Source organism: Barbatula barbatula (genome assembly GCF_947034865.1).
Source record: "Barbatula barbatula genome assembly, chromosome: 10".
Classification (NCBI taxonomy): Eukaryota; Metazoa; Chordata; class Actinopteri; order Cypriniformes; family Nemacheilidae; genus Barbatula; species Barbatula barbatula.
This window is the reverse complement of record NC_136773.1, coordinates 2,228,911-2,251,278: the sequence shown is the minus strand read 5'-3', so window position 1 is coordinate 2,251,278 and position 22,368 is coordinate 2,228,911. Positions and strand designations below refer to the sequence as shown.

Genomic DNA, 22,368 nt, shown 5'->3' with positions numbered 1-22,368 from the left:
GCGCTGAGTTGCAACAATGCTATGATTCTATCACAGTTCAAAAACAATGAGATAAGATAATATTTTTATTGGCCCAAGGCATTGCCTGTGGCCTGTCTTATATGGGTGGAGGTGGGTTCAGCAAAATCAGGCTTACAGGATAAGTTCTGGGTTGACAAACCAACCAAACAAATTCAATCTGGTTTGGTTCCAGCGAACGGCCTAACATGAAGACAACGAGAGCAATTTACTTCTCAGCTGAAGAACAAGAAATCGTTCTGAAAAGTATTAAGAACTTAAAACCATTTTCGCAGTAAAGACAACAGCATTGCTGCTACAAAAGCTTGAGAGAAAATAGCAGAATATATCAATGCATAAGTGAATTTATAAAAGGCCACAACACAATTATAGAAAATAAGAGAAGTGTCTGGCTGTATTTGTGGGTGACCCGCACACCTCACAATGTAAAAAAAAGAACTATAGGAACTAAGATAACCCTAAAGCAATGTTTACATTCACAGTAAAAAAAATTGTATCTCCAAAAAGTTGTGTATTTTCCTGTAATTATGCTGAACTTTGTAGCTCATTATATGTAACAGAGGTGAATCATTTTGGAATTGCAATATAACTTTATTAAACTTTTGGGCATGCAGAGGAGTGGGAGGATTTGACTAGGTGGAAAAAAAGAGAGATGTCTGGTCAGTCTCTGTTTTACCTTTGAGTTGAATGTAATGCCAATGCAAAAACAATAAATGTCTTAACCATCAAAACACACTAGTTGTGCGTTTTACCCAAATCTTAACATATTTAGTCATATATTTAAATTAACCCCTAAAAAAATAAGGAAAGTAAAATGTTTATCTAACTAACTATAGCCCCACTATTCCAACCTAGTACTCCTTATCCACGCAAACCATAGTAGAATTATACTAATACCCTAATATAAAAACCTTAAAATCATACAGTGATGTTCTTGTGTCAATGTTTATTATATGATCAGACAGCACACTGGAATACTTGATTTAAAATAGCACTGCTCTGTGGTCAAATATTTAATTCAATAATGGCTAGATCATTGAATAATTGACCATTTTCGCTGGCAGTAACTTGATTTGCTAGCGTCAACACACCAGCAAAATTAAGCTGCATAATACGTTACATTTCAGAAAAGTGCGGGCAAATTCTTGGAAACTTAAATATGTTCCTCTAAATAGCCACATGCTGTTCTTGTGCTAATAAAGACCACAAACAATATATGTCGTTATGTTTGCAAATACAAACATTGAGCACATTTAGTAATTCACCAGAGGCCTTTACTTTGCAAAGTGGTAATTAGGGAATATTACCAATATTTATAAAACACTCAAATCCTCATGGATGCATAACTTTAATAAGCAATCTTATGCTTAACATAATAACAATCAAATACACTCTAAAAAGTGCTGGGTTGTTTTTGACCTATGCTGGATAAATATTGGACAGAACACATTGGGTGAAAAAATTACCATATGCTGAATTATTTTTAACTCAAATGCTGGGTTGTCTTTATAAATTATATACCACAATTTGAGATTTTATGTTTTTTATACACACAAAGAAAAAATGTTGCAGATTGTTGCCATTATAGCCATAAGCCCCGGCTCTTTTAGGTCCGTGCAGCTTTGCCGCCATTGTTTTAAAGTTTGGCCGGGCAGATTTCACTGCGCTGTTAAAAAAAGCTTCAGTCAGTTTTCCCCATGGCCTCCTACGCAGTACGAGTGAAGTATCGATAGGGTACTGTACATTTTTTAAACCTTCTCTTTCAAGGCTGGCCTAATATTTTACATTTATAATGTGTTAGTGTGATGTTTTTCCAGTGCAAGCAGTGCCTCAAGATCGAATTGTTGGCTTGGTTTGGTGAACCATCTCTGTAAAAAAATGTATAAAGACATCCAAGCCCATTCAGAGCCCAGTGATCTAAAGTCCCTATAAATTCAACTCAAGTACCCCTTTCTGTTATGAAGGCAGGAAGATTTCTGCATTGTTGATACTTCTCAAAGAAAGAGAGACATTCAATTAGAGTTTAAGTGGGACCCATATTACCATTTACATAATTTAATTCCCCATTTTTAGAGTTTCTGACAGCAAATCATTATTTAAGTACCTTCTGCATTTCCCCACTTGAATCCCCAGAAACTTCCGGACTATCTGTGAAAAGCGCACTCATAAAGTGAACTAATAAACCCTGTAATTAGCCTCCCTCAATGGACATTGCGTGTGGCAGCCGGAAGGCAGGTGCCCTAATTCCCAGTTACGGCTGCTTATTGCTGAATACATCTTTGAGAATGGAGGAAATAATGGAACATTCTGCTCGTGGGTGCCCATATAATCCTGCCATTAGGATTTAGTGTGATTTAGTCTTAAGTGTGGGGAGAGAGTGGGGAGCGAGATATTCAGGAAAGGGTGAGATGTGTTTAACAGACATAAGAGGATGGGGAAAAACATAAGGGGATGTGGATATTTTATGCAGTAAAAATGAATAGTGATGTTAAATTAGAGTGTATATAATGTGAGGCGAGCAATGCTGCCCAAAGCAGCGAGGTCACCTTCACAAAGAAGCCCTTAATTCTTATCATGAGCATACATCATCCTAATTAAAAAGAGTCATTTACCTGCAGGGTACAAGTATCTTAATGCACAACAAATGTGCGATAGATCTGCCAAGAGTAAAGAGGATTTCTCAGATTGGAGTTGCGATTGATTTTATTTACAAAAATGAAACACTATTTGGATGCTAATATTTTTTATATCTATGGAGATATTTTTTAGATCAAAAGATGTGCTGTATATTTCCAGACCTCAAATACTGTAAAGAAAACAAGTTCATATTCCCTTAATACAATACAACAGTAATATTTCTAAATGTTTTGGGATTTTTATCACAGTTTTCATGCTTGTTTAACATTGCTGTTGGATGACTTTATGTCACTTCTGATTTTGAGTTTGTTGAAATTCAACAGACACTGGAATGACCACAATACATCTAGAAATGATGATTAAATTACAATTTTGAATGGTTTTCCGCTACTGTATTTCAATAAAAAAAGAATAAATATATTAAAATTGTCTTAAAAAAATGTTTTCCACCATGTGCAGAAAGACTTATAAAGAGTTCATGGAGCAACAAGCGATATGTCATACAGGAGCAATAACACAATGGGTGCTAATCGAAGTAACTAGTTTCCACAAAAGCTGAGAGAAAGAGAGCGGGTTAGCGTACAACATTTTTTTTCATTTGTCTGTCAAGTATTCACAAAAGAGATGGGTTTTAAGTAGTTTTTTAATGTTGTGAGAGATGTGGTTGACCGGACCGAGTTAGGAAGAATGTTCCACCAGGAAGGAGTTGTGATGGAGAATGAACGGGAAAGTCATTTATATCCCTTATGAGAAGGCAATACAAGACGGCGCTTGTTTGCTGAACGCAGGGTTCTTGATGGGGTGTAGGAGGGTGTGAAAGTATGCGGGTGCAGATCCAGTGATAGTCCTGTAGGCAAGCATCAGTGATTTGAATCTGATACGGGCTTCAACCGGTAGCCAGTGGAGAGAGATGAAAATGGGTGTCATGTGAGCTTTTTTGGGCTGTTGGAAGACGAGGCGTGCTGCTGCGTTTCGAACCAGCTGAAGTGGTTTGACAGCCTTTGCAGGAAGACCAGCAAGAGAGCATTGCAGTAGTCCAACCTTGAGATGTCCAGGGCCAGGACAAGGAGTTGTGCCTCATGCTCAGAGAGGTAGGGTCTAACTTTGCGAATCTTAAATAAGTCATATCAGCATGATCGCGGTGTCTTTGCAATGTGATCATTGAAGGACAGCTGTTCATCAAATAGGACTTCCTGGCTGATTCGCAGGGAGTGATAGTGGACTTGCCAAGCTGGATGGTGAGATCGTGTTGGACCGTGGGGTGTGCCGGAAACACCTACAGCAACCACATTCCTGTCATTGTTAAATAAGCAACTATTGGTAATGAGTATTACATAGGCACCACTTTCCTTGTGTTAAGAAAATGTAAACATCGTAGTTTGTGATATTCTCACTTCTCCATCAGTTTCTGAAATCCAGTTTTGTTATTTTCTGGAGACTCTCGATTGAGTTTAACAGGCGAGACAATAAATCTGGTTCCTCTCAGACATCAGGCATTGTAATTAGACTCCCCTTAAGCAGACCGGCCCATGCTCATTAAATTCCTGACAGGACATTGCTAATGAGTTTTTAACAACCGGCAGATAGATACATGCCAATATCTTCTTTTCACGTTAATATTAAAAACTACTATTGGCTCAATGCAGAAATTCTGGTTATTATAAAAAAGATATATATATATATATATATATATATGTCAAGCAGTAACACTCGCCGATGAGGAAGTGACATTATTTTACACTAATGTTGAACACTAGAAGTGTTAAGTTAGAAGCAAAGAAAACGTTTTATTCTTGCCAAACGTTTTTAAAAGAGAGTACGAGTGCTGTTTGCTTGTGCAAATCATGTTTGCGCACTTTCTGGTCCAGGTCTGGATTGAGTCTCAGCTCCAGTGGAGGTCTTTGCAATGTTTCCTTCTTTTTGAAGTCGGAATGAGCATTAAAGCACAACTGAGATCGTTCAATAAATTCTGTTTTCTTTTATTTAACATCACTTGGTTTCCTGCCTGATATTCTTCTCTACGTCTCTGTATCTTCTTCAAGGATAATTTAACTGTTAACTCGCAATCGAGTTGATTTCTGAGCAAGGATCTTCAAGTCATATCCATAGCTGAATCTATCAATGTACTAATGTGGCACTCTTGTATGGCTAACTATTTTCTGCAGCGTTGTCATTTTCAATTTGCAATTAATGAGAATCAAATAGCTTTTATCCATGTTTGTTATTTTTTGCATAAGGACACACACTTGCCACTTTAGACTGTTATCCAGTTGATTGTTTTGGTACGAAGCGGCTGGTACCGGTAATGAACTCAAATATTGATTCCTCTAAATCGTTTATAATTCCGCTTTTTGTTTTTTGACAGTGGCGCTATCCCGGCTAATTGTCGTCCGCAAAGGTCATTTCTAATGAACGTTGTGATTGTGAGGATGAAGTGTGATTATCTGAGCGCTTATCGTGGCATACTAAGCAGGGATAAATGTCAGGGACGTGGGTCCGAATCGGGTACGGGAGCTTCGGGTGATCTCATTACCGCCCAACACCTGTAATGACATTTCTCCTGTAATCAATAATACACAACTTCATAGGACCCGCTGTTGTGCCATCATGTCGAGCTTTGTTGTGAAGCGCAGGTGCACAAACTATCTTTTGTGATTTAATCTGCGTTTGATTTGTTCCTAGATTTGGCATACAGCATATGTGGTAGTGGAAACCTCAAACCGCCTTGAAATTGAAGAGTCCGAGCTCTGATCTTTAAAGAATGAGATACAAAATGTTTTTTAAGTCACAAAAGCATTGTTGTCCACATAAGGGGGATTGTGGAAGAAGCTTGCGATGTGGACACGCTCTGGCAGGTGATGGAAGGAAATGATCACATCTGCATATGGGCCGAGCTCCCGCTGTAAAGCAGGTCTAATGAAGGTTTGCTGATGATGAATACTGACTGTCTTTCCCGTTGGCATGATTCTGCCTGTCATTGCAGAGCACTTGTGTGGTTAGATGCGTTCTGACAGCCTGTCAGAGTATTAGAAATGCCTTTGGATTACAGAGAAAGTGCAGGGAATTTAAACCAGAACAGTTGATTTTGAACTCTTCATCTGTGGAACACAAAAGAAAAGATGTGTTTTTTTGTGGTTTTGTGCCATATACAGTTGAAGTCAATGGGGCTCGATGTTGTTTGATAACCAACATTCTTCAAAATATCTTCTTTTGTGTTCTGCATAAGACGTTAGATCATAAAGGCTTAGAATGACATGAGGTTGAGTACATTTAGTCATTTAGACGCTTTTATCTAAAGCGAATTACAAATGACGTAAAAAATGGAAGGAATTGGAACAACATAAGGTAGAAAAGAGATAGAAGTCAGAACTGATCGGTTAGAGCAAATTATGTAAAATAATATTTTGGGGTGAATTATATATTGGAAATACCTTTAGGAACATGCTTTGAATGTGGTCTCCATAAGCATCTTAGGTTTTCTTAAGCCAAAATGTTTAAAATTGTTCAGACAGGAGCACAATACTTCGAGTTCTTCCCCGTCATCAGCGAGGAAAGGATGAAGACAAGGAGGGCGTAACCTTTAATATGAAAGGGCAGGAGAGCTATTTTACAGCTGAAAGAATTATGAAAATTGAGGAAAGAGCGAATAATGCAGTGACAGACAGAGCGAGGAACGAGTTCGAGTGTGAGGAGAGAAAAATGGCACGAGAGTTAATGTTCTGCAGGAGTTTGTCTCATCTCTCGTACTGTGTTGTCTCACTGCCTCTCACGTTCTCCTTCCCTCCGGGTGTCTGTGAGATGTTAATTAACACATTCTCACTTCTCAGTTAAGGGACTAAATTAGACCGATAACAGCTAATCTGGACAACATGCAAATAAATCCAACACGCAGATGCAGTAAAGTCAGATTTGTGGTTTCAAAAACAATTACAAATGCAGATAATTTACCAAACAAAGTTCTAATACGCAATTTTGGTGCTGTTTGTGACATGATATTATATGATATTCTGGTTCTTATATGATACACAACCGCAAACGATCATGGTTCATGGTTACACTGGTCTCTTTTAATTCAACACAGTCAACAATTTATGGAGAAATAATTAAAAGATGTTTACTTAATCCCAAATACAAGCAATCTAAACAGCATATAGGGTTAATATTCGCCCTGTGCCTTTGTAAGATCACGTTGTTTGTTTTGTTTATTTAATACAATTATTATACAATAAAATCATAATATTCATTAATATTAAAATAAATTAAATAAAGTATAAATTGTTTTATTATTAGACACTAGCCAGACCGATAAACAAACAAAGAACGGAAGTTAACTTCGGGCCAGGCGCGTGCGTACAACGAAATTGTCTATAAAGACTCCCTTGACCACTTCTCACGCTCCCTTTGGGCAGTTTGCTTTGCTCTCCTTTTCTTCCCCAGATGTGATGTTTTTACTTACTTAAATGAAAGATTTCAACCTAAACGATGATATGTTTGACTAAAATGTGTATATTTGGTGATCTTTTGTTCTCTTTTGGTTAATTATTTTCTAGGTTTTTTTCACATTTTAGTGTCTTTTTTAAGAGAGGTAGGGCGTGTGACTCCATCTTTGTGTCCATGTATATGTCCTCTCTGTTTTGAGTGCGCATCCTTTATCATGTTGAGATTGATCCTAGACCAATTGTAAAAATTAACAATTTCAACAGTACAAATTTACATTTTCATTGTCATATATTTTTTAAATAGTCTGCAGAAGTTGCGTACATACCATTTTAAATTAAATTTTAATTCATAAAATAGGAATTTTTGGAGCCCCAGCTGCCGGAATATTGACATTATTTGTCAATTTGAGTTTTTTTACAGTGTTTGGTTGGGTCAGAAAGGGACAAGCTCAACCAATGGGTTCAGTTTACCTCAAGTGATTTGTATCATCCATTTGCATCATTGCATTTTTAGAGATGGTTCTCAATGCACGTGAAAAGGGAACTATGCTACAACCTTTAGACGCAATTTGGAGAGTAAGTTGCAACCTCTGGTCGCTAACATTTGCTATACATTTTCAATACGGAAATGGTAGCGCAAAAACAAGAGTATGACGTGTTTGTGGCAAAATTGTTGCAGGTATCTGTCGATTTATCAAACTGCAGAGGGAGGAGACTGGATCTAGATCCAACCCCACCCTTGGATCTCACGTTCTGCAGTGAGGAGCTACTAGATTTTTACCCACCCATGGGTTAAAAACAACCCAGCATTTTTTGGAGAGTGTAGCATATAAAGTGAGCGACAATTTATACAATCCTAGGATAAAGGGGTTGGAAGAAGCCCCTTAAAGTATTAGCAGAAGTTGCCCTAGCAAACAACATTAATAAGCATTCCTTACACAGAGCAACAGATGTTACACAGTGAAGTTACAGTACTCACGTCAAGGTCACTCTGTGGAAGGGTAAATCACTGTCCGCCAGGGATTGGTGAAGGTTTGTTCAAATTCATTCAATCTAACCGCATGTCTTAGTACATTAAACACACACTTGCACCTTAGGCATCTGTTCTCTTAAACACTTGTGCCTTCTAATATGCACTTCAGATAGTCATTCACTGATTCATTTTATGTGTGTGTGTGTGTGTGTGTGTGCGTGCGCTCGTGTGTACATAACAAGGAGAACATGCAGTGAAATTGACTTCTATTTATGTGGCCATTTACCAGACTAATAAAGGGATCCTTAATGCACAGAGACATAAGGGTGACATACTTTCACATGTGTGAAACCCCAGCGGACATAGGCATGACTCAGAGAGGAGAAAAATACAATAAAAATGCTACGTAGCAACTCAGCAACAGAACTGGAACCCTGAGGTTTCGAGTATTAGCCTAAGCTCTGTACATAAAACCACCATTATAAGATAATACATGTATTTGCATTTATATGAGTACGGTTCTATATTCCTTTCTCAGATGGGGCAAGGCGAGTTGATTTTCTCGGTGTGGTGTGAGAACAGCAAAAATATGTCACACATTCACACATCAAGGGTATTTCAATTACTCAGGACACAAGGTGTGCGATCCTTCAGTATGTTTTTCTTATTTGTTTTGAAGCGATTCATCCATGTAAAACCTATTGAACCCTTTATGTTACAGTCTCCAAAATTCCATACAGTTCTGACGTTAACATTCACAAACACTTGACAGATCAGCATTGCATAGCACCACGTTTAAATGAAATATAAATCACTATTCAGCCTGGGTAAGAGCGAAAGTGTTTTGAAACTTCAAAAATGATATATAAAACACTTTATTTTGAAATGTCCTTTTCCACCATGATATTGGCTCACAAGAAGCTGTTCCTTAATGCAGAAGTATATCATTGGTTTATTTAATTTAATTGGAAAAATAAACATTGTTTTTAACAGCTTTCCAAACATGCCCCCATCTGATGTGGATTGCACAAACCAATCCCTATAGAAATGTGAACTTTAAAATGTCATTTTGTTCAAGGCAGATTGTTTTCCAGTGATCATATCGGCTGAATTCAAAAAGAGCTCTAGGTATGCATGCCTGCAACTTAACAAGCGTTAAGGGTATCTTGATATTCCTTTAGATTCTAGTTCTTAATAAATACGTATTTTGGTAGGCTATCTACATCTTTTCAGATCTTATATCCTGGATATATGGGGATCTCAATGTGGACATTTTTAATAGTCCAAATATCAATAATCCAATATCTACTGATTATAGGTACAGTATGACCGCAGAATGCCAAAAAGCTATTCCGGCAAGTACAGTCTTCATAATATGGTCATTTTCAGGAGATAAAGTGCCAAGAACTGTGAATGGTGAAATGCCTTTTTTTGTTTGTACATTGACATTTTTATATTTAGCTGATGCTTATCCACAATGAGTGCAACAATTGAGCGGAAAATGCTAAGAAAACGCTATATTGCCTATTTATAATGATCAAAACAATGTTTTGTCAAATATGCACTGCTGAAATGACATTACTCACTTTGTTTGACGGAAGACAGCATACTATATTTTTATATTTTATATATATTATAATATTTTTTTAATCATATAAGTCAATTTAACAAAACAAGTGGAAAAGAGGCTTGGGATTGAGCTTGTTCTACCATGCAGACATAGAAAGTAGACTACATTCAGTGGAAAACACCTAGGCCTAATGTGTTTGTTTTTTACTTAGTTAGTTCAGTTTACACGAGTTATTATTAACTAATAACTAGTCTGTGCGTAATGTAATGTTGAGCGTCCCTCGTGTTAAGCCACGCCCCCAAACACGACGCGCGGCGACTGTCAATGACGTCATCGGAAAATGGCGACGGTGTCGCGGTGCGGGTATAAGCGTTTGCTTCACAGCGAAAATATGCATTTATAAAGCTCCGTTCATAACCTTATAAGCGTAATCTTTCAAGTCTCAACGGGACGTTTTGTGATCGCAATACGGAGGTGTTATGCACATAGAACTGTGGATGTAACTACACGTCTAGCAACTGACACGAGTCTGAAACACTATTGACAACATGTTGATTAAAGAGGAGAATGAAGACTTTGGTTATCCGGAACCATGCGAAATAAAAACTGAAAATACAGACGAACAAATAGGTTGGTGTCCATTCCTTTTATCTGTGTTTTTACCTCGTTGCTCGTGTCTGTAGGGTTAAAAGCTCGACCAGAACTATGCATTTGAAGAACAGAAGGAAGAAACGTGTTGGTTACTGTATGTTTACAAGAGCTTTTCACAACACACACGTGAGTTTAGTCTAAAAGCAGTTTGCATTGCATATAAGAGAGCACTGCGACGTTCATGATCATCTTAGGAAAAGCTCTTGAGAAAACTCTGCAGGACGCTTTAGTTTGACATGGTCTATTATTCTACTAAGTTGTTTAGGCTACATTGATATTGGGACTAGATGACATGTACAGAAATGCTTGTTTTGGGCAGGGTTCTATTATTTTTTCAGCAAGGCAACCAACATAATGTAAATAATATCCTGTGTCTAGCAATGCCAAGGCCTTGGGCTCGGTCGCAGGGGATTGCACATAGTTAGAAACAAATGTCTAATGCAATGTAAGTCGCTTTGGATGTAAATGTAAATCATATTGAAATAAATGGTTAAAATCAAACTCTGATGCTTGTCACTAATAACTAGATTTTTAGCTTTTTTTCACACACTGGGTCACACTTATGAGTTTAAGTTGTGCCTATTATTGACATTGATTGTTAACACTGAACATTTGTGCAGCTTTATCAAGCATCCATGGCACTTATAGATTGTTGGCAGTGCCTCTAGCCTGACTTTCACAAGGCTGGCAAGGAGCTCTCATTTCTTATCAATTAAAACTATTTCATTGTAGTGTAAGTTATCTCTCCCTTTCTCCCTCATTTATTGATTCACCACAAAAACTAGCGTTTGTCAAGTTGGCTAGTTAGAAACCCTTTAATATGCCATCAATCCTCTTAGAGTTCTTTTAATGATAACAAATACATCCTAATGTTGTGTATAAATACGGTATTAAAAGTTAACAGCAGAAAGTATGAAGTACACAGCAATACACCTGCGACGCTGGGACGCTGTTCTAATGGTTATGTATTGTTACAAAAACTGATACCATAGATGTTTAAGTCACCCAAAGTGGTCTATAGAGCACATGACTATAATATAAGTCAATATTAATATAAATTAAGTATAAAATAAATTGTTATATTACTAGCCAGACTGAGAACCAAACACAAACAGGAAGTTAACTTTGGGCCGAGCACATGCGTCTGATGAAACCGTCTATAATCTTAAAAAAGGGTTTGAAATAATCAAACTCCTTTGATTATTTTTTTCCTGACAATTCTGGAAGTTTTTCTGACAATTTCACATTGTGAATTTCAGATACCATAGAAGTGGAAGAGGAAGAACTGAATAAAGAGGAGCAACATCCGCATCAGAAATCTCAAGATATCACCAATGAAAAACCATCTTTTAGCACCTCCTCACAGACTGACAATGAATTATTGATAAAATTGTTAGGAGCTAATAATTTTTTAACCTGCACTGAGTGTGGAAAATGTTTTATACATAAAGCAAAACTTGAAGTGCACATGAGACTTCACACTGGAGAGAAGCCTTTTCCATGCAAAGATTGCGGTAAACGTTTCCATTGTCAAGCATACCTAAGTAAGCACATGAAAAATCACGCTGCAGTGAAACCTTTCAACTGCCCTCAATGTGGAAAAGGTTTCACAGAGAGAAGATACGTTGAAAGTCACATGACCATTCACACCGGGGAGAAGCCTTTCTCATGCACCCAGTGCGAGAAGAGTTTCACGCGTAAAGCAACCTTGAAGATGCACATGAGAGTTCACACTGGAGAGAAGCCTTTCAAATGCCATGAGTGTAACGAGAGTTTCGCACAGAGAAGTACTTTAAATGTGCACATGATGATTCACACTGGAGAGAAGCCTTTGACTTGTGACCAGTGCGGAAGGAGATTTACACGTACAACTAACTTGAATATGCACATGATGATTCACACTGGAAAGAAGCCCTTCACGTGCCACATCTGTGGCAAGACCTTTATACGTAAAGAAAGACTTAATTCACACATGAGGATTCATACGGGAGAGAAGCCTTTTACATGCAGTCAGTGTGGAAAGACCTTCTCTGGTTCAAAACATCTTAAAAGTCATCACTGCTCTCCCTCTGGTTTAAAGCCACTAACCTGTGATCCGTGCAGCAGAAGTTTTACTTCTGCATCGGCCCTAAGAATGCACCTGAAAAGTCATGCAGATAAGAAGACCTACTTATGTTCTACCAAGGGAAAGAGTAACAGGAGCCAGAAAGAACGCATAGTTGTAAGAACTCATGTCTGCTCGTATTGCGGAAAAGGTTTTGCTCAGTTGGGATACCTGAAAACACACGAGAGGACCCATACTGGAGAGAAGCCATATCAATGCAACTCATGTGGGAAGCGTTTCAACCAATCACATTGTCTGAAGACTCATAGAATGAATCATTGCCCAAAGACATCGCAGTTAGAAAACTAAAAGTAATTCGTAGTGTAATCAGTATATACTGTGTAGAAAATGTTATGAAATACATGTAGTTTTTACTTGTGATGCCATTTCAGATATCAAGGTGCTGATACCTTAAATCCATATTTTAATAAGTACAATTTGAAATCATAAATCCAAAAATGTTACCAAAAACATTTTGGTCTTCCCTACAAAGCTTGAAATATTATTTATGTCCCCACATTATTGCTTGGTTGTTTTCAACCTATGGTTGGGTTGAAAGGGGATAAACCCAACCGTTGCATAGTTAATGTAAAATCCAATAACTGTATTTGTGCATTCTACCCACAAACCCAGCTATAGGATTTTACATTAACTATGCAATGGTTGGGTTTATCCTTTTTTGACCAAACATCACCATTCGGGCTGGGTAAGTGTGACAAGGTGTAGAAAATGCTTTGAATCTTCTGAAATTACATTGAAATGTATATAATTTAGAAAAGAAATCACTTTTATAGTCACATTACCATGTGTAGTGAGTGAAAGTCTTGGGTGTATCTACCATACAGAGTAGAATGCAGATGGACAGACCAAGATAATAAATAGAGATAATACATGTTACATGCAGTCAGTGTGGAAAGACCTTCTCTGGTTCAAAACAACTTAAAAGTCATCACTGCTCTCCCTCTGGTTTAAAGCCACTAACATGGCAGAGTGCATTGTAGATATAAAACATTGGATGACCTGTAATTTCCTTCTTTTAAATTCTAATAAAACTGAAATATTACTTATCGGACCAAAGACACGCAAACCGAATATTTCTGATTATAAACTGCAAGTTGAAGGATGTACTGTTACTCCAACAAATACAGTAAAAGATCTAGGCGTTATATTAGACAGCAACCTGTCATTTCGAAATCACATCTCAAAGGTCACAAAAACAGCCTTTTTCCACCTAAGAAATGTTGCCAAGTTAAAAATATTCTGTGTGTTGCTGACGCAGAGAAGCTTATTCATGCATTTATGACCTCAAGACTTGACTACTGTAATGCACTACTTAGTGGTTGTCCTGCATCATCAATAAACAAACTACAGTTAGTTCAGAACGCAGCTGCCAGAGTTCTAACCAGGTCCAGAAAATACCATCACATAACCCCAATGTTATCAACCTTTCACTGGCTACGCATTAAGTATCGTATTGACTTTAAAGTTCTTTTAATCACTTATAAAGCCTTAAAGGGTTTAGCCCCTACCTACATAACAGAGCTTCTATCACACTACAACCCATCACGCTCTCTAAGATCTCAAAACTCAGGACTTTTGATAACACCTAGAATAACTAAATCCACCAAAGGGGGTCGAGCTTTCTCATATGTAGCACCTAAACTCTGGAATAACCTTCCTGATATTATTCGAGGATCAGACACACTCGCCCAATTTAAATCTAGATTAAAAATGCATCTTTTCAGCCAAGCATTCACTTAATGCAACATATGCTAAATAAACCACCAGGAGATGCTGACATTAGATATTATTTACTAGAATAATTTAATTTACTATATAAAACACCATGTAGCGTGTTTTACCCTTTTTTTAGGGGTTTTTATATTTAATTTTTCCCCTGTAAAGCTGCTTTGGAACAATGCAAATTGTTAAAAGCGCTATATAAATAAAGTTAAATTGAATTGAAATGTTCTATAATGGAAGGGCTTACTAATGTTTTTAACCATACATTCCTCATTACAACCAATTTTATTGTCAGTGGTCATTCTGTGTCAACTCAATCGTGTGTCATCAGCTATATAATTGCAATGTTTTTGGTAAAATCAATATTTAAATGATGAAGGAATAACTGAATAATCCAGTGCATTCCAACTTTTCGAGCTTTAAACTGTATGTACATAGTACTTCCATAGCCACATCAGTAGCACACATTTACTTCTAACAGCAGGTTACAGTGTTGCCTGGCAGGAGCTTGAGCGCTGCCTATTTTTGCTTGAACATTGACATTTTACATTTAGCAGATACTTGTATCCAAATGAACACAACAAACCAACAAGTTAGCAGAAAAGACCAGGAAATTGCCATATATATGTATTTATCAAAACATCAGAAGATGTGTCTTTAATCTAGATTTAAATTGGGCGAGTGTGTCTGATCCTCGAATAGCGTCAGGAATGCTTTTCCAGAGTTTAGGTGCTACGTATGAGAAAGCTCAAACCCTCTTTGGTGAATTTAGTTATTCTAGCTGTTATCAGAAGAGTTTTGAGATCTTAGAGAGCGTGATGGGTTATAGTGTGATAGAAGCTCTGTTAGGTAGGTAGGGGCTAAACCCTTTAAGGCTTTATAAGTGATTAAAAGAACTTTAAAGTCAATACGATACTTAATGGGTAGCCAGTAAAGGGATGATAACATTAGAGTTATATGATCGTATTTTCCTAAAACTAAGTGGAAAAGATGCTTGGGGTTGAGGTATTGGGCTAGAGCAGGACTATTTGTCAGCATGTTGTGAGATTTGAATTGATAAAATCGCCTACAATCACTGGAAAAACACCTAATAACAATGTCTTTTTTATTAGTTCAAGTTTACACGAATGAATATGAACTGATCATAACTACATGCGTCTGAAAACAGTTCAGCGTTGTTGGACTGCAGCACATTTGCTTTATATGATGAAGTACACAACGCTCGTGTTAAGCCACGCCCCCAAACACGACGCGCGGCGACTGTTCGTGGCGTCACGAGAAAATGGCGACGGCGTCCCGGTGGGTGAGACGTTTAGTTTTAAACGCAAATATTCATCAATAAACTTCGACTCATAGCACGTTATTTACGCATACTTTGCCGGGTTTGCTTGCGTAATATTTGAAGTATAAACAGAACGTTTTGTGATCGCAATACGGAGGTGTTATGCACATAGAACTGTGGATGTAACTACACGTCTAGCAACTGAAACGAGTCTGAAACACTATTGACAACATGTTGATTAAAGTGGAGAATGAAGACTTTGGTTATCCGGAACCATGCGAAATAAAAACTGAAAATACAGACGAACAAATAGGTTGGTGTCCATTCCTTTTATCTGTGTTTTTACCTCGTTGCTCGTGTCTGTAGGAAAAGGTCAACGTTACTTTACAATTATTGTATGTAGTCATTTAGCAGACGCCTTGATCCAAAGCTACTTACACGTGAGGCATAACAAAGGAAGCAATCCATGCACCAAAAGGGCATAAGTGCTATAGATCTGGTCTCAGTTAGCCTTTCACAGTACAGGAGTATAGACACTACACACACACACACATATATATATATACTTTTAAAGAAGGAATAAAAGGGTAAAGAAGAGACATTTTGCTTATATGATTGTGTCAGGCGAAGGATGACGTGTCTTTAGCCGATTCTTAAAGATGGCTAAAGATTCCACTGTTCTTATAGAGACAGGCAGATCATTCCACCATAGTGGAGTGCTTTCAAAAAAGGTGTGTGAAACTGATCTTGTACCTCTTTGGGAGGACACCACATGACGTCGATCGCCCGAAGAGAGCAAGGATATGGAGGGTTCATGCGTCTAGGGATGCAACCATTATAGATTTAGTTACAGTCTGAGGAATAATCTCTGCTGCACGATTGTGACGATTATTGTGCATACATTAATTTCTTCATTATTGCTGGCCCTGACAAAATGTGTACCCCCCCTTGGCCCGCAAGAAATAATAGACAAATAATAATGTCTAATCATTTGTTTGCTTTTTACCTATGCAATTTTAGTAAATAAGCTTATAATACCATTCAACTATAAGCCTAATTCTAATAATAATAGTCAATCAGTTAGCGATAAAATGAGAACAAATGATTGAATTATGAGCAATAGCGCAAATAAATGTAATAAAGCAAACACACAAATAAAATGAACAGTGCCTTTTAGGTGTTTCAGGTTGATCTAACTGTGGTTATTAGGTTTAGAAATTGAATAAAGAGCTTTGAATTGGCACGAGCGGCTATTGGGAGAGTGAATGAGACTTGATGAAGAGCGGTGTAACGTGTGCTCTTCTCGGCTCATTCAAAAACCAATCTTGCAGCTACATTCTGGATCATTTGCAGAGTTGTACATGGAGGAAGGCCTGTCAGGGATCATTACAATTGCCCAGTATGGACAGGAGGACTAGCGCTTGTACCGGGATTTGCGATGCATGCTCTGGTAGGACAGGACCAATCTACATGACCGGGTCGTGCTAACAATCTAATCCATGAGGTTTAGCTGATCATCATTTACCACTCCGAGGATCCTAGCTGTCCCAGAAGGTGAAAAACTTGATAAACGGTTGTGATGAATCTTTGGGTAGGCCAAGATCACAAGCAGTTCTGTCTTTGCAAGATTCAGTTTCAGGTGATGGTCCTTAATCCATATTGAACAGAATCGCCCCAGACATGTCTATCTAGTGTGAACCCCAGCCCTGCATTCACCCCTGGATACAATTTAAACTGCTTTTAATACTGTTTTATAATCACCCGAGACCTTTGTTATCTCATGTATCTGCTCTTACAATGCATATCAGCAACAAAGATAATTCATTGATTCACCCTGTTAAATAGAAACGTATAGACCACAGATGTAAACAGTGGTCCAGATGCACTACCACTTCCGTGTTCATCTCCCAAAGTGGTCTATACGCTTGTTAGATTGTTTAAAAAAATAGACATTATGTTGCTTTTCTGACAATTACATGGTTTGAATTTCAGATACCGTAGAAGTAAAAGAAGAAGAACTGAATGAAGAGGAGCAACATCAGCATCAGAAATCTCAAGATATCAACAATAAAAAAACATCTTTTAGCTCCTCTGACAATGAATTATTGATAAAATTGTTAGGAGCTAATAATTTTTTAACCTGCACTGAGTGTGGAAAATGTTTTATACATAAAGCAAAACTTGAAGTGCACATGAGACTTCACACTGGAGAGAAGCCTTTTCCATGCGAAGATTGCGGTAAACGTTTCCATTGTCAAGCATACCTAAGGCAGCACATGAAAAATCACGCTGCAGTGAAACCTTTCAACTGCCCTCAATGTGGAAAAGGTTTCACAGAGAGAAGATACGTTGAAAGTCACATGACCATTCACACCGGGGAGAAGCCTTTCTCATGCAACCAGTGCGAGAAGAGTTTCACGCGTAAAGCAACCTTGAAGATGCACATGAGAGTTCACACTGGAGAGAAGCCTTTCAAATGCCATGAGTGTAACGAGAGTTTCGCACAGAGAAGTACTTTAAATGTGCACATGATGATTCACACTGGAGAGAAGCCTTTCACGTGTCATATGTGTGGCAAGAGCTTTATACGTAAAGAAAGATTTAATTCACACATGAGGATTCATACAGGAGAGAAGCCTTTTACATGCAGTCAGTGTGGAAAGACCTTCTCTGGTTCAAAACATCTTAAAAGTCATCACTGCTCTCCCTCTGGTTTAAAGCCACTAACCTGTGATCCGTGTAGCAGAAGTTTTACTTCTGCATCGGCCCTAAGAAGGCACCTGAAAAGTCATGCAGATAAGAAGACCTACTTATGTTCTACCAAGGGAAAGAGTAACAGGAGCCAGAAAGAACGCATAGTTGTAAGAACTCATGTCTGCTCGTATTGCGGAAAAGGTTTTGCTCAGTTGGGATACCTGAAAACACACGAGAGGACCCATACTGGAGAGAAGCCATATCAATGCAACTCATGTGGGAAGCGTTTCAACCAATCACATTGTCTGAAGACTCATAGAATGAATCATTGCCCAAAGACATCGCAGTTAGAAAACTAAAAAGTAATCAGTGTAATCACACATGTAGTGTGTATCAAAGGTTATGAAATTCCATATCATTTTGTAAGTGAATTGCCATTTTGAAATGAATAATTTTACTAGTTTTGATTGCGTTGTTGATACTTAAAATTATTTGAATTAGTGAAATTTTAAATGATTTAATTGGTTAACATGTTATTTGTTCCAGCTGAGATTTGTCATGACACTTGTCTCATAATTGCTTTTCAGTGTGGATTTCTTGTCTTTCTGTTACTTTTATTCAGTTGTTTGGTTGTTTTTTTTACATATTTTTGGTTGGAAGTGTAAAAAACAAACAGAAGAAAAAAATGTATTGGGATGTTTAGAATTCTGTTTTCATGGCAAAAACGTTTTACATACAAATTGTATGAAAAATTACAGAACAAAAACGGAAAGCAAATAAAATTACAGAAACCAGAGATAGTTATTTTAAAATGAGAGTCATTTTTTAAGATTTTTTGTGCTTTATGGTCTACTGGGAAAAGTGTCACAGAGGAATAAGATCACATAACTTTACACACTGGAGTTTCACTCATAAACAAGCTTTGAAAACATACATGAGAGCTCACACTGTAGAGAAGCCTTTTACGTGTTTACAGTGTGGGAAGAGTTTCATTCGTAAACACGTCTTTAATACACTCATGAGAATTCACAGTGGAGAGAAGCCATTCTTATGCCCCAGCATAAAAAGTTTCAGCGATAAAGCAAACTGTAATGCACACTTGAGAGTTCGAGAGAAACCTATTACCTGTTTACAATGTGAGAAGAGTAAACTAAGATTTGAAATACACAACGAGAATGCTGGAAGAGGTTCCAGAAATAATCTCGGCTATGTTTAACTACGATCAATCATCGGACCTCAAAACACACAATTGTGCAGATGAGATGGCTTGCTTGGGTTCTCCCAGAGGATATGGTTGTGAGAGTGCATCATGTTTGCGTTGCAAGTTCTTCCAGTTCTTCTGGCTTGAGACAGCAAAGAGGCCATAATGGAGAAAGACGCTACAGGTGTTTGCATTGTGGAAAGGGTTTCATAAGAGAAAGCTCATGCGGCTGAGAAGCTCAGTGCAGGCAAATTAAAAGCGTTTCGTATTCGTCTGTTGAATCAAAGCAGTTTATAGCTTCATGTTTTCTTTCACCGCTTGGAAACGTGATTTCCCGTCTCATGCAAATTTGATTTTAAACTGTTTAGATGTGTATTAAACAAAATGAATCAAGGAATCACTTTATTATCCGCCTGTTTCACAGCAGGAACGTTGTCACAACATATTAAGTCAGGAAAAGTCATACTGTAAGATTACAAGACAAGATTGTGTTTGTAAAATGATATGATTTTTTTATGAATGCTTTACTTTTAATACTTGAAATGGCAAGCGTGTTAAAGACAGTGTCTCATTTCTATTTATTTGTTTATTCTCAGTGTTCTGTCTGCAACATTATACTGTATCACAGCGCAATGTACAGTATATATCAGAGGCGGAAGAAGTAACTTCCTTACTTGAGGGAAAGTACAGAATACTACTGATCAAATATTTCTCCACTACAAGTAAAAGTTGTAAAGACAGATTCTAACTTGAGTAAAAGTACTCAAGTATTAAAAGTAAATTTCCTTTATGTCAGTGTTGCATTGTTTAATGTCGTATTGCCTCTGAACTAACCTACTGAAATCACTGAGTAGCCCACAGTATCAATTGTATTAAGCTGTATGTTTAGTATAATCCTGTATGATTATTTATGGTAATTATCCCTATGCCTTTTTTATATATTCCTTTACCAGTTTTAGCAACAATTTACCAGTAAGTAGTTAGGTTCTTGTACATAGTAAAGTGCACAAGCAGAGTGTTTGTTGGATTTATTACCATTTGTATTACCATAGTTTAACTACAAACATACTATAGCTACTATAATGAAACTATGGTCATGTTTTAGTTACGGTGGGTTTTCTTAAACTGGCTCAATTGGTGTATGGTTGCTATAGAGAAAATGGTTTTACTGTAAATACCATCCCTGCTGAAAAAACCCCCAATAAATTTGTGAATTAGTATTCAGTGTTTTCACCTTTTTTTGTTTCTACTTGTTCAACCTGATATGTTTTGCTTACAGTAAATATGTTTATTGTACAGCTGCTTTGTAACGATTCAAATTGTAAAAAGCGCTATATAAACAAAGTTGACTTGACTTGTAGAGTGTTTTGTGTTTAATTCCAATAGGATTTACCATCCCACCAATAGAATCCATCACATACAAGTAGACAACAAGTATTCATACAATGCAATTTCCATTATAACCATTAAATCCACTATATTTCCGGTTGTATTTTGGGCAGGGTTCTGTTGTTTTTATTTCAGCAGGAATACTTCAACTTTAGTTAATACTAATGTTTGTCCCCAGTAGGGTCCGCATACAACAGCGCATAAACACTCAGAAAGTGTGCAGTGTGCAATTGTCGAAGAATAACGATACAAAAGCAATACGCTGAAGGCGGAAGACGTCGAAGAACGTCTTGATACAAAATGCAGTCGAAGAATAATGATACAAAAGCAGTCTACTAAGACGCATATCCCTCTACGGAACTAGGGTTTGGTTGTTGTTCTTGTTGTCTTGTTATTTGCTCGGATTGTTTGCAATGACGAATTACTTACTCTATCATTAATTTGCCATGGGTCTGTGAATGACGCGGTCTGCTAGCACACATACTAATTTGTACTGCGCATGTGTCGAACTTGGATGTCTGTGCTTAATCTGTGATCCGCGAGTATCCGGCGTTCCTCAAGGCGTAGTGCTCTCCCCAGTCTTGCAGCCTTTTCATTCCCGAGCATCACAGCCTCTCCGAGCCCCACGGCCTCTCTGTTCCCGAGCTGCCCCTGGAGGTTTAGCTGCTCCAAGATTTCCAAGACCCAGTGTTTCTGACGTTAGAGACCTAACATGGACTTTTGCAAAGTCTCCAGAGCCTGTTGCCAAGCTTCCAGTGCTCTCTGACTCTCCCTGTTTGACCAGCTATTGATGGACTTGGACCCCTTCGGCCAACACCAGGTGGCCACGGATCCCAAGCCCCCAGCAGAGTTCTCTGAGCCTGCTGCTCCAGAGCTCCCCCTAGACTACACTGCGGTGGACAGCATGGCCTTGGCGCTAGCTTGCGCCCTGGCGGTCACCGCATCCCTGGACTTCACCTCAAAATCTTTTTGCCAGGGCAGTGTCGGGACGTCGGGACGTCCCAGCTGCAACCAAATTAGATTACAAATGTTCATTAATCTGTATGATGGAGAGATGTTTGTGTTAAAGGCAACAGCCCAGATATTCTTAGTTGGGCAGAAATTTCAAAAGAAATGTTAACAAAATCCTGAAAAGAGACAATAATTAGGGGGTATGCTGGCACTGAGATTAAAACCGGCAACCTTCTGATCACAAGCCCAACGCTCCAACCATTAGGCCACAGCTGACCCCTGACACTATTTCCTTCTAGAAAGACCACATGTAAGATGGGCAACGATGCACCAGTGTTTACGTAATCAGGTGCCTAAACTTAAACTTTCTTTTTACATCCCATTTCTTTAACATCCCCATAACTGTAAATCATGTTGTTATGATGAATCACAATCGTGTGTGTGTGTCCCTTTCTAGCCTAGATGTGAGAAAAAAAACATTCACATTCATATGCCCAAATTATATTATCACGTAAATCTTAAAATCAAACCTAGAATAAAGTGTTTTGCATTCGTTAAAATAAATCTTACATTTTGTGATTTGTGAGCATGTTTTTAGACCATTTTAGTCCAAATGTTACCGGATGGAAACACACTAACACAGCTAAAGAAGGCAACAAAAGCTCAACATGCAAAAATTAAAGAAAATGATTAAATCCCCAAATAGATATTTCTAC

The 22,368-nt window shown here is 37.9% G+C and overlaps 2 protein-coding genes across 2 annotated transcripts; both read left to right on the top strand.

Annotated features, from left to right (window-relative positions):
- Positions 1-9,991: 9,991 nt before the first annotated feature.
- On the top strand, positions 9,992-13,460 carry LOC306899907 (uncharacterized protein). The gene is made up of 2 exons (XM_079466490.1): positions 9,992-10,267; positions 11,548-13,460. The coding sequence occupies exons 1-2, from the start codon at positions 10,186-10,188 to the stop codon at positions 12,699-12,701; spliced, it is 1,236 nt and encodes a 411-aa protein (XP_079322616.1). The 5' UTR covers positions 9,992-10,185; the 3' UTR covers positions 12,702-13,460.
- Positions 13,461-15,430: 1,970 nt separating this feature from the next.
- Positions 15,431-18,913, top strand: LOC306899908 (uncharacterized protein). Its single transcript, XM_079466491.1, has 2 exons — positions 15,431-15,730; positions 17,410-18,913. Exons 1-2 carry the CDS (start codon positions 15,649-15,651, stop codon positions 18,468-18,470), a joined length of 1,143 nt encoding a protein of 380 aa, XP_079322617.1. The 5' UTR covers positions 15,431-15,648; the 3' UTR covers positions 18,471-18,913.
- Positions 18,914-22,368: the final 3,455 nt, after the last annotated feature.

Coding starts and splice junctions, on each gene's coding strand:
- LOC306899907 (XM_079466490.1), top strand. CDS start 10,186: ATGTTGATTAAAGAGGAGAATGAAGACTTTGGTTATCCGGAACCATGC. Junction 10,268..11,547: donor AAATACAGACGAACAAATAG/GTTGGTGTCCAT, acceptor TGTGAATTTCAG/ATACCATAGAAGTGGAAGAG.
- LOC306899908 (XM_079466491.1), top strand. CDS start 15,649: ATGTTGATTAAAGTGGAGAATGAAGACTTTGGTTATCCGGAACCATGC. Junction 15,731..17,409: donor AAATACAGACGAACAAATAG/GTTGGTGTCCAT, acceptor TTTGAATTTCAG/ATACCGTAGAAGTAAAAGAA.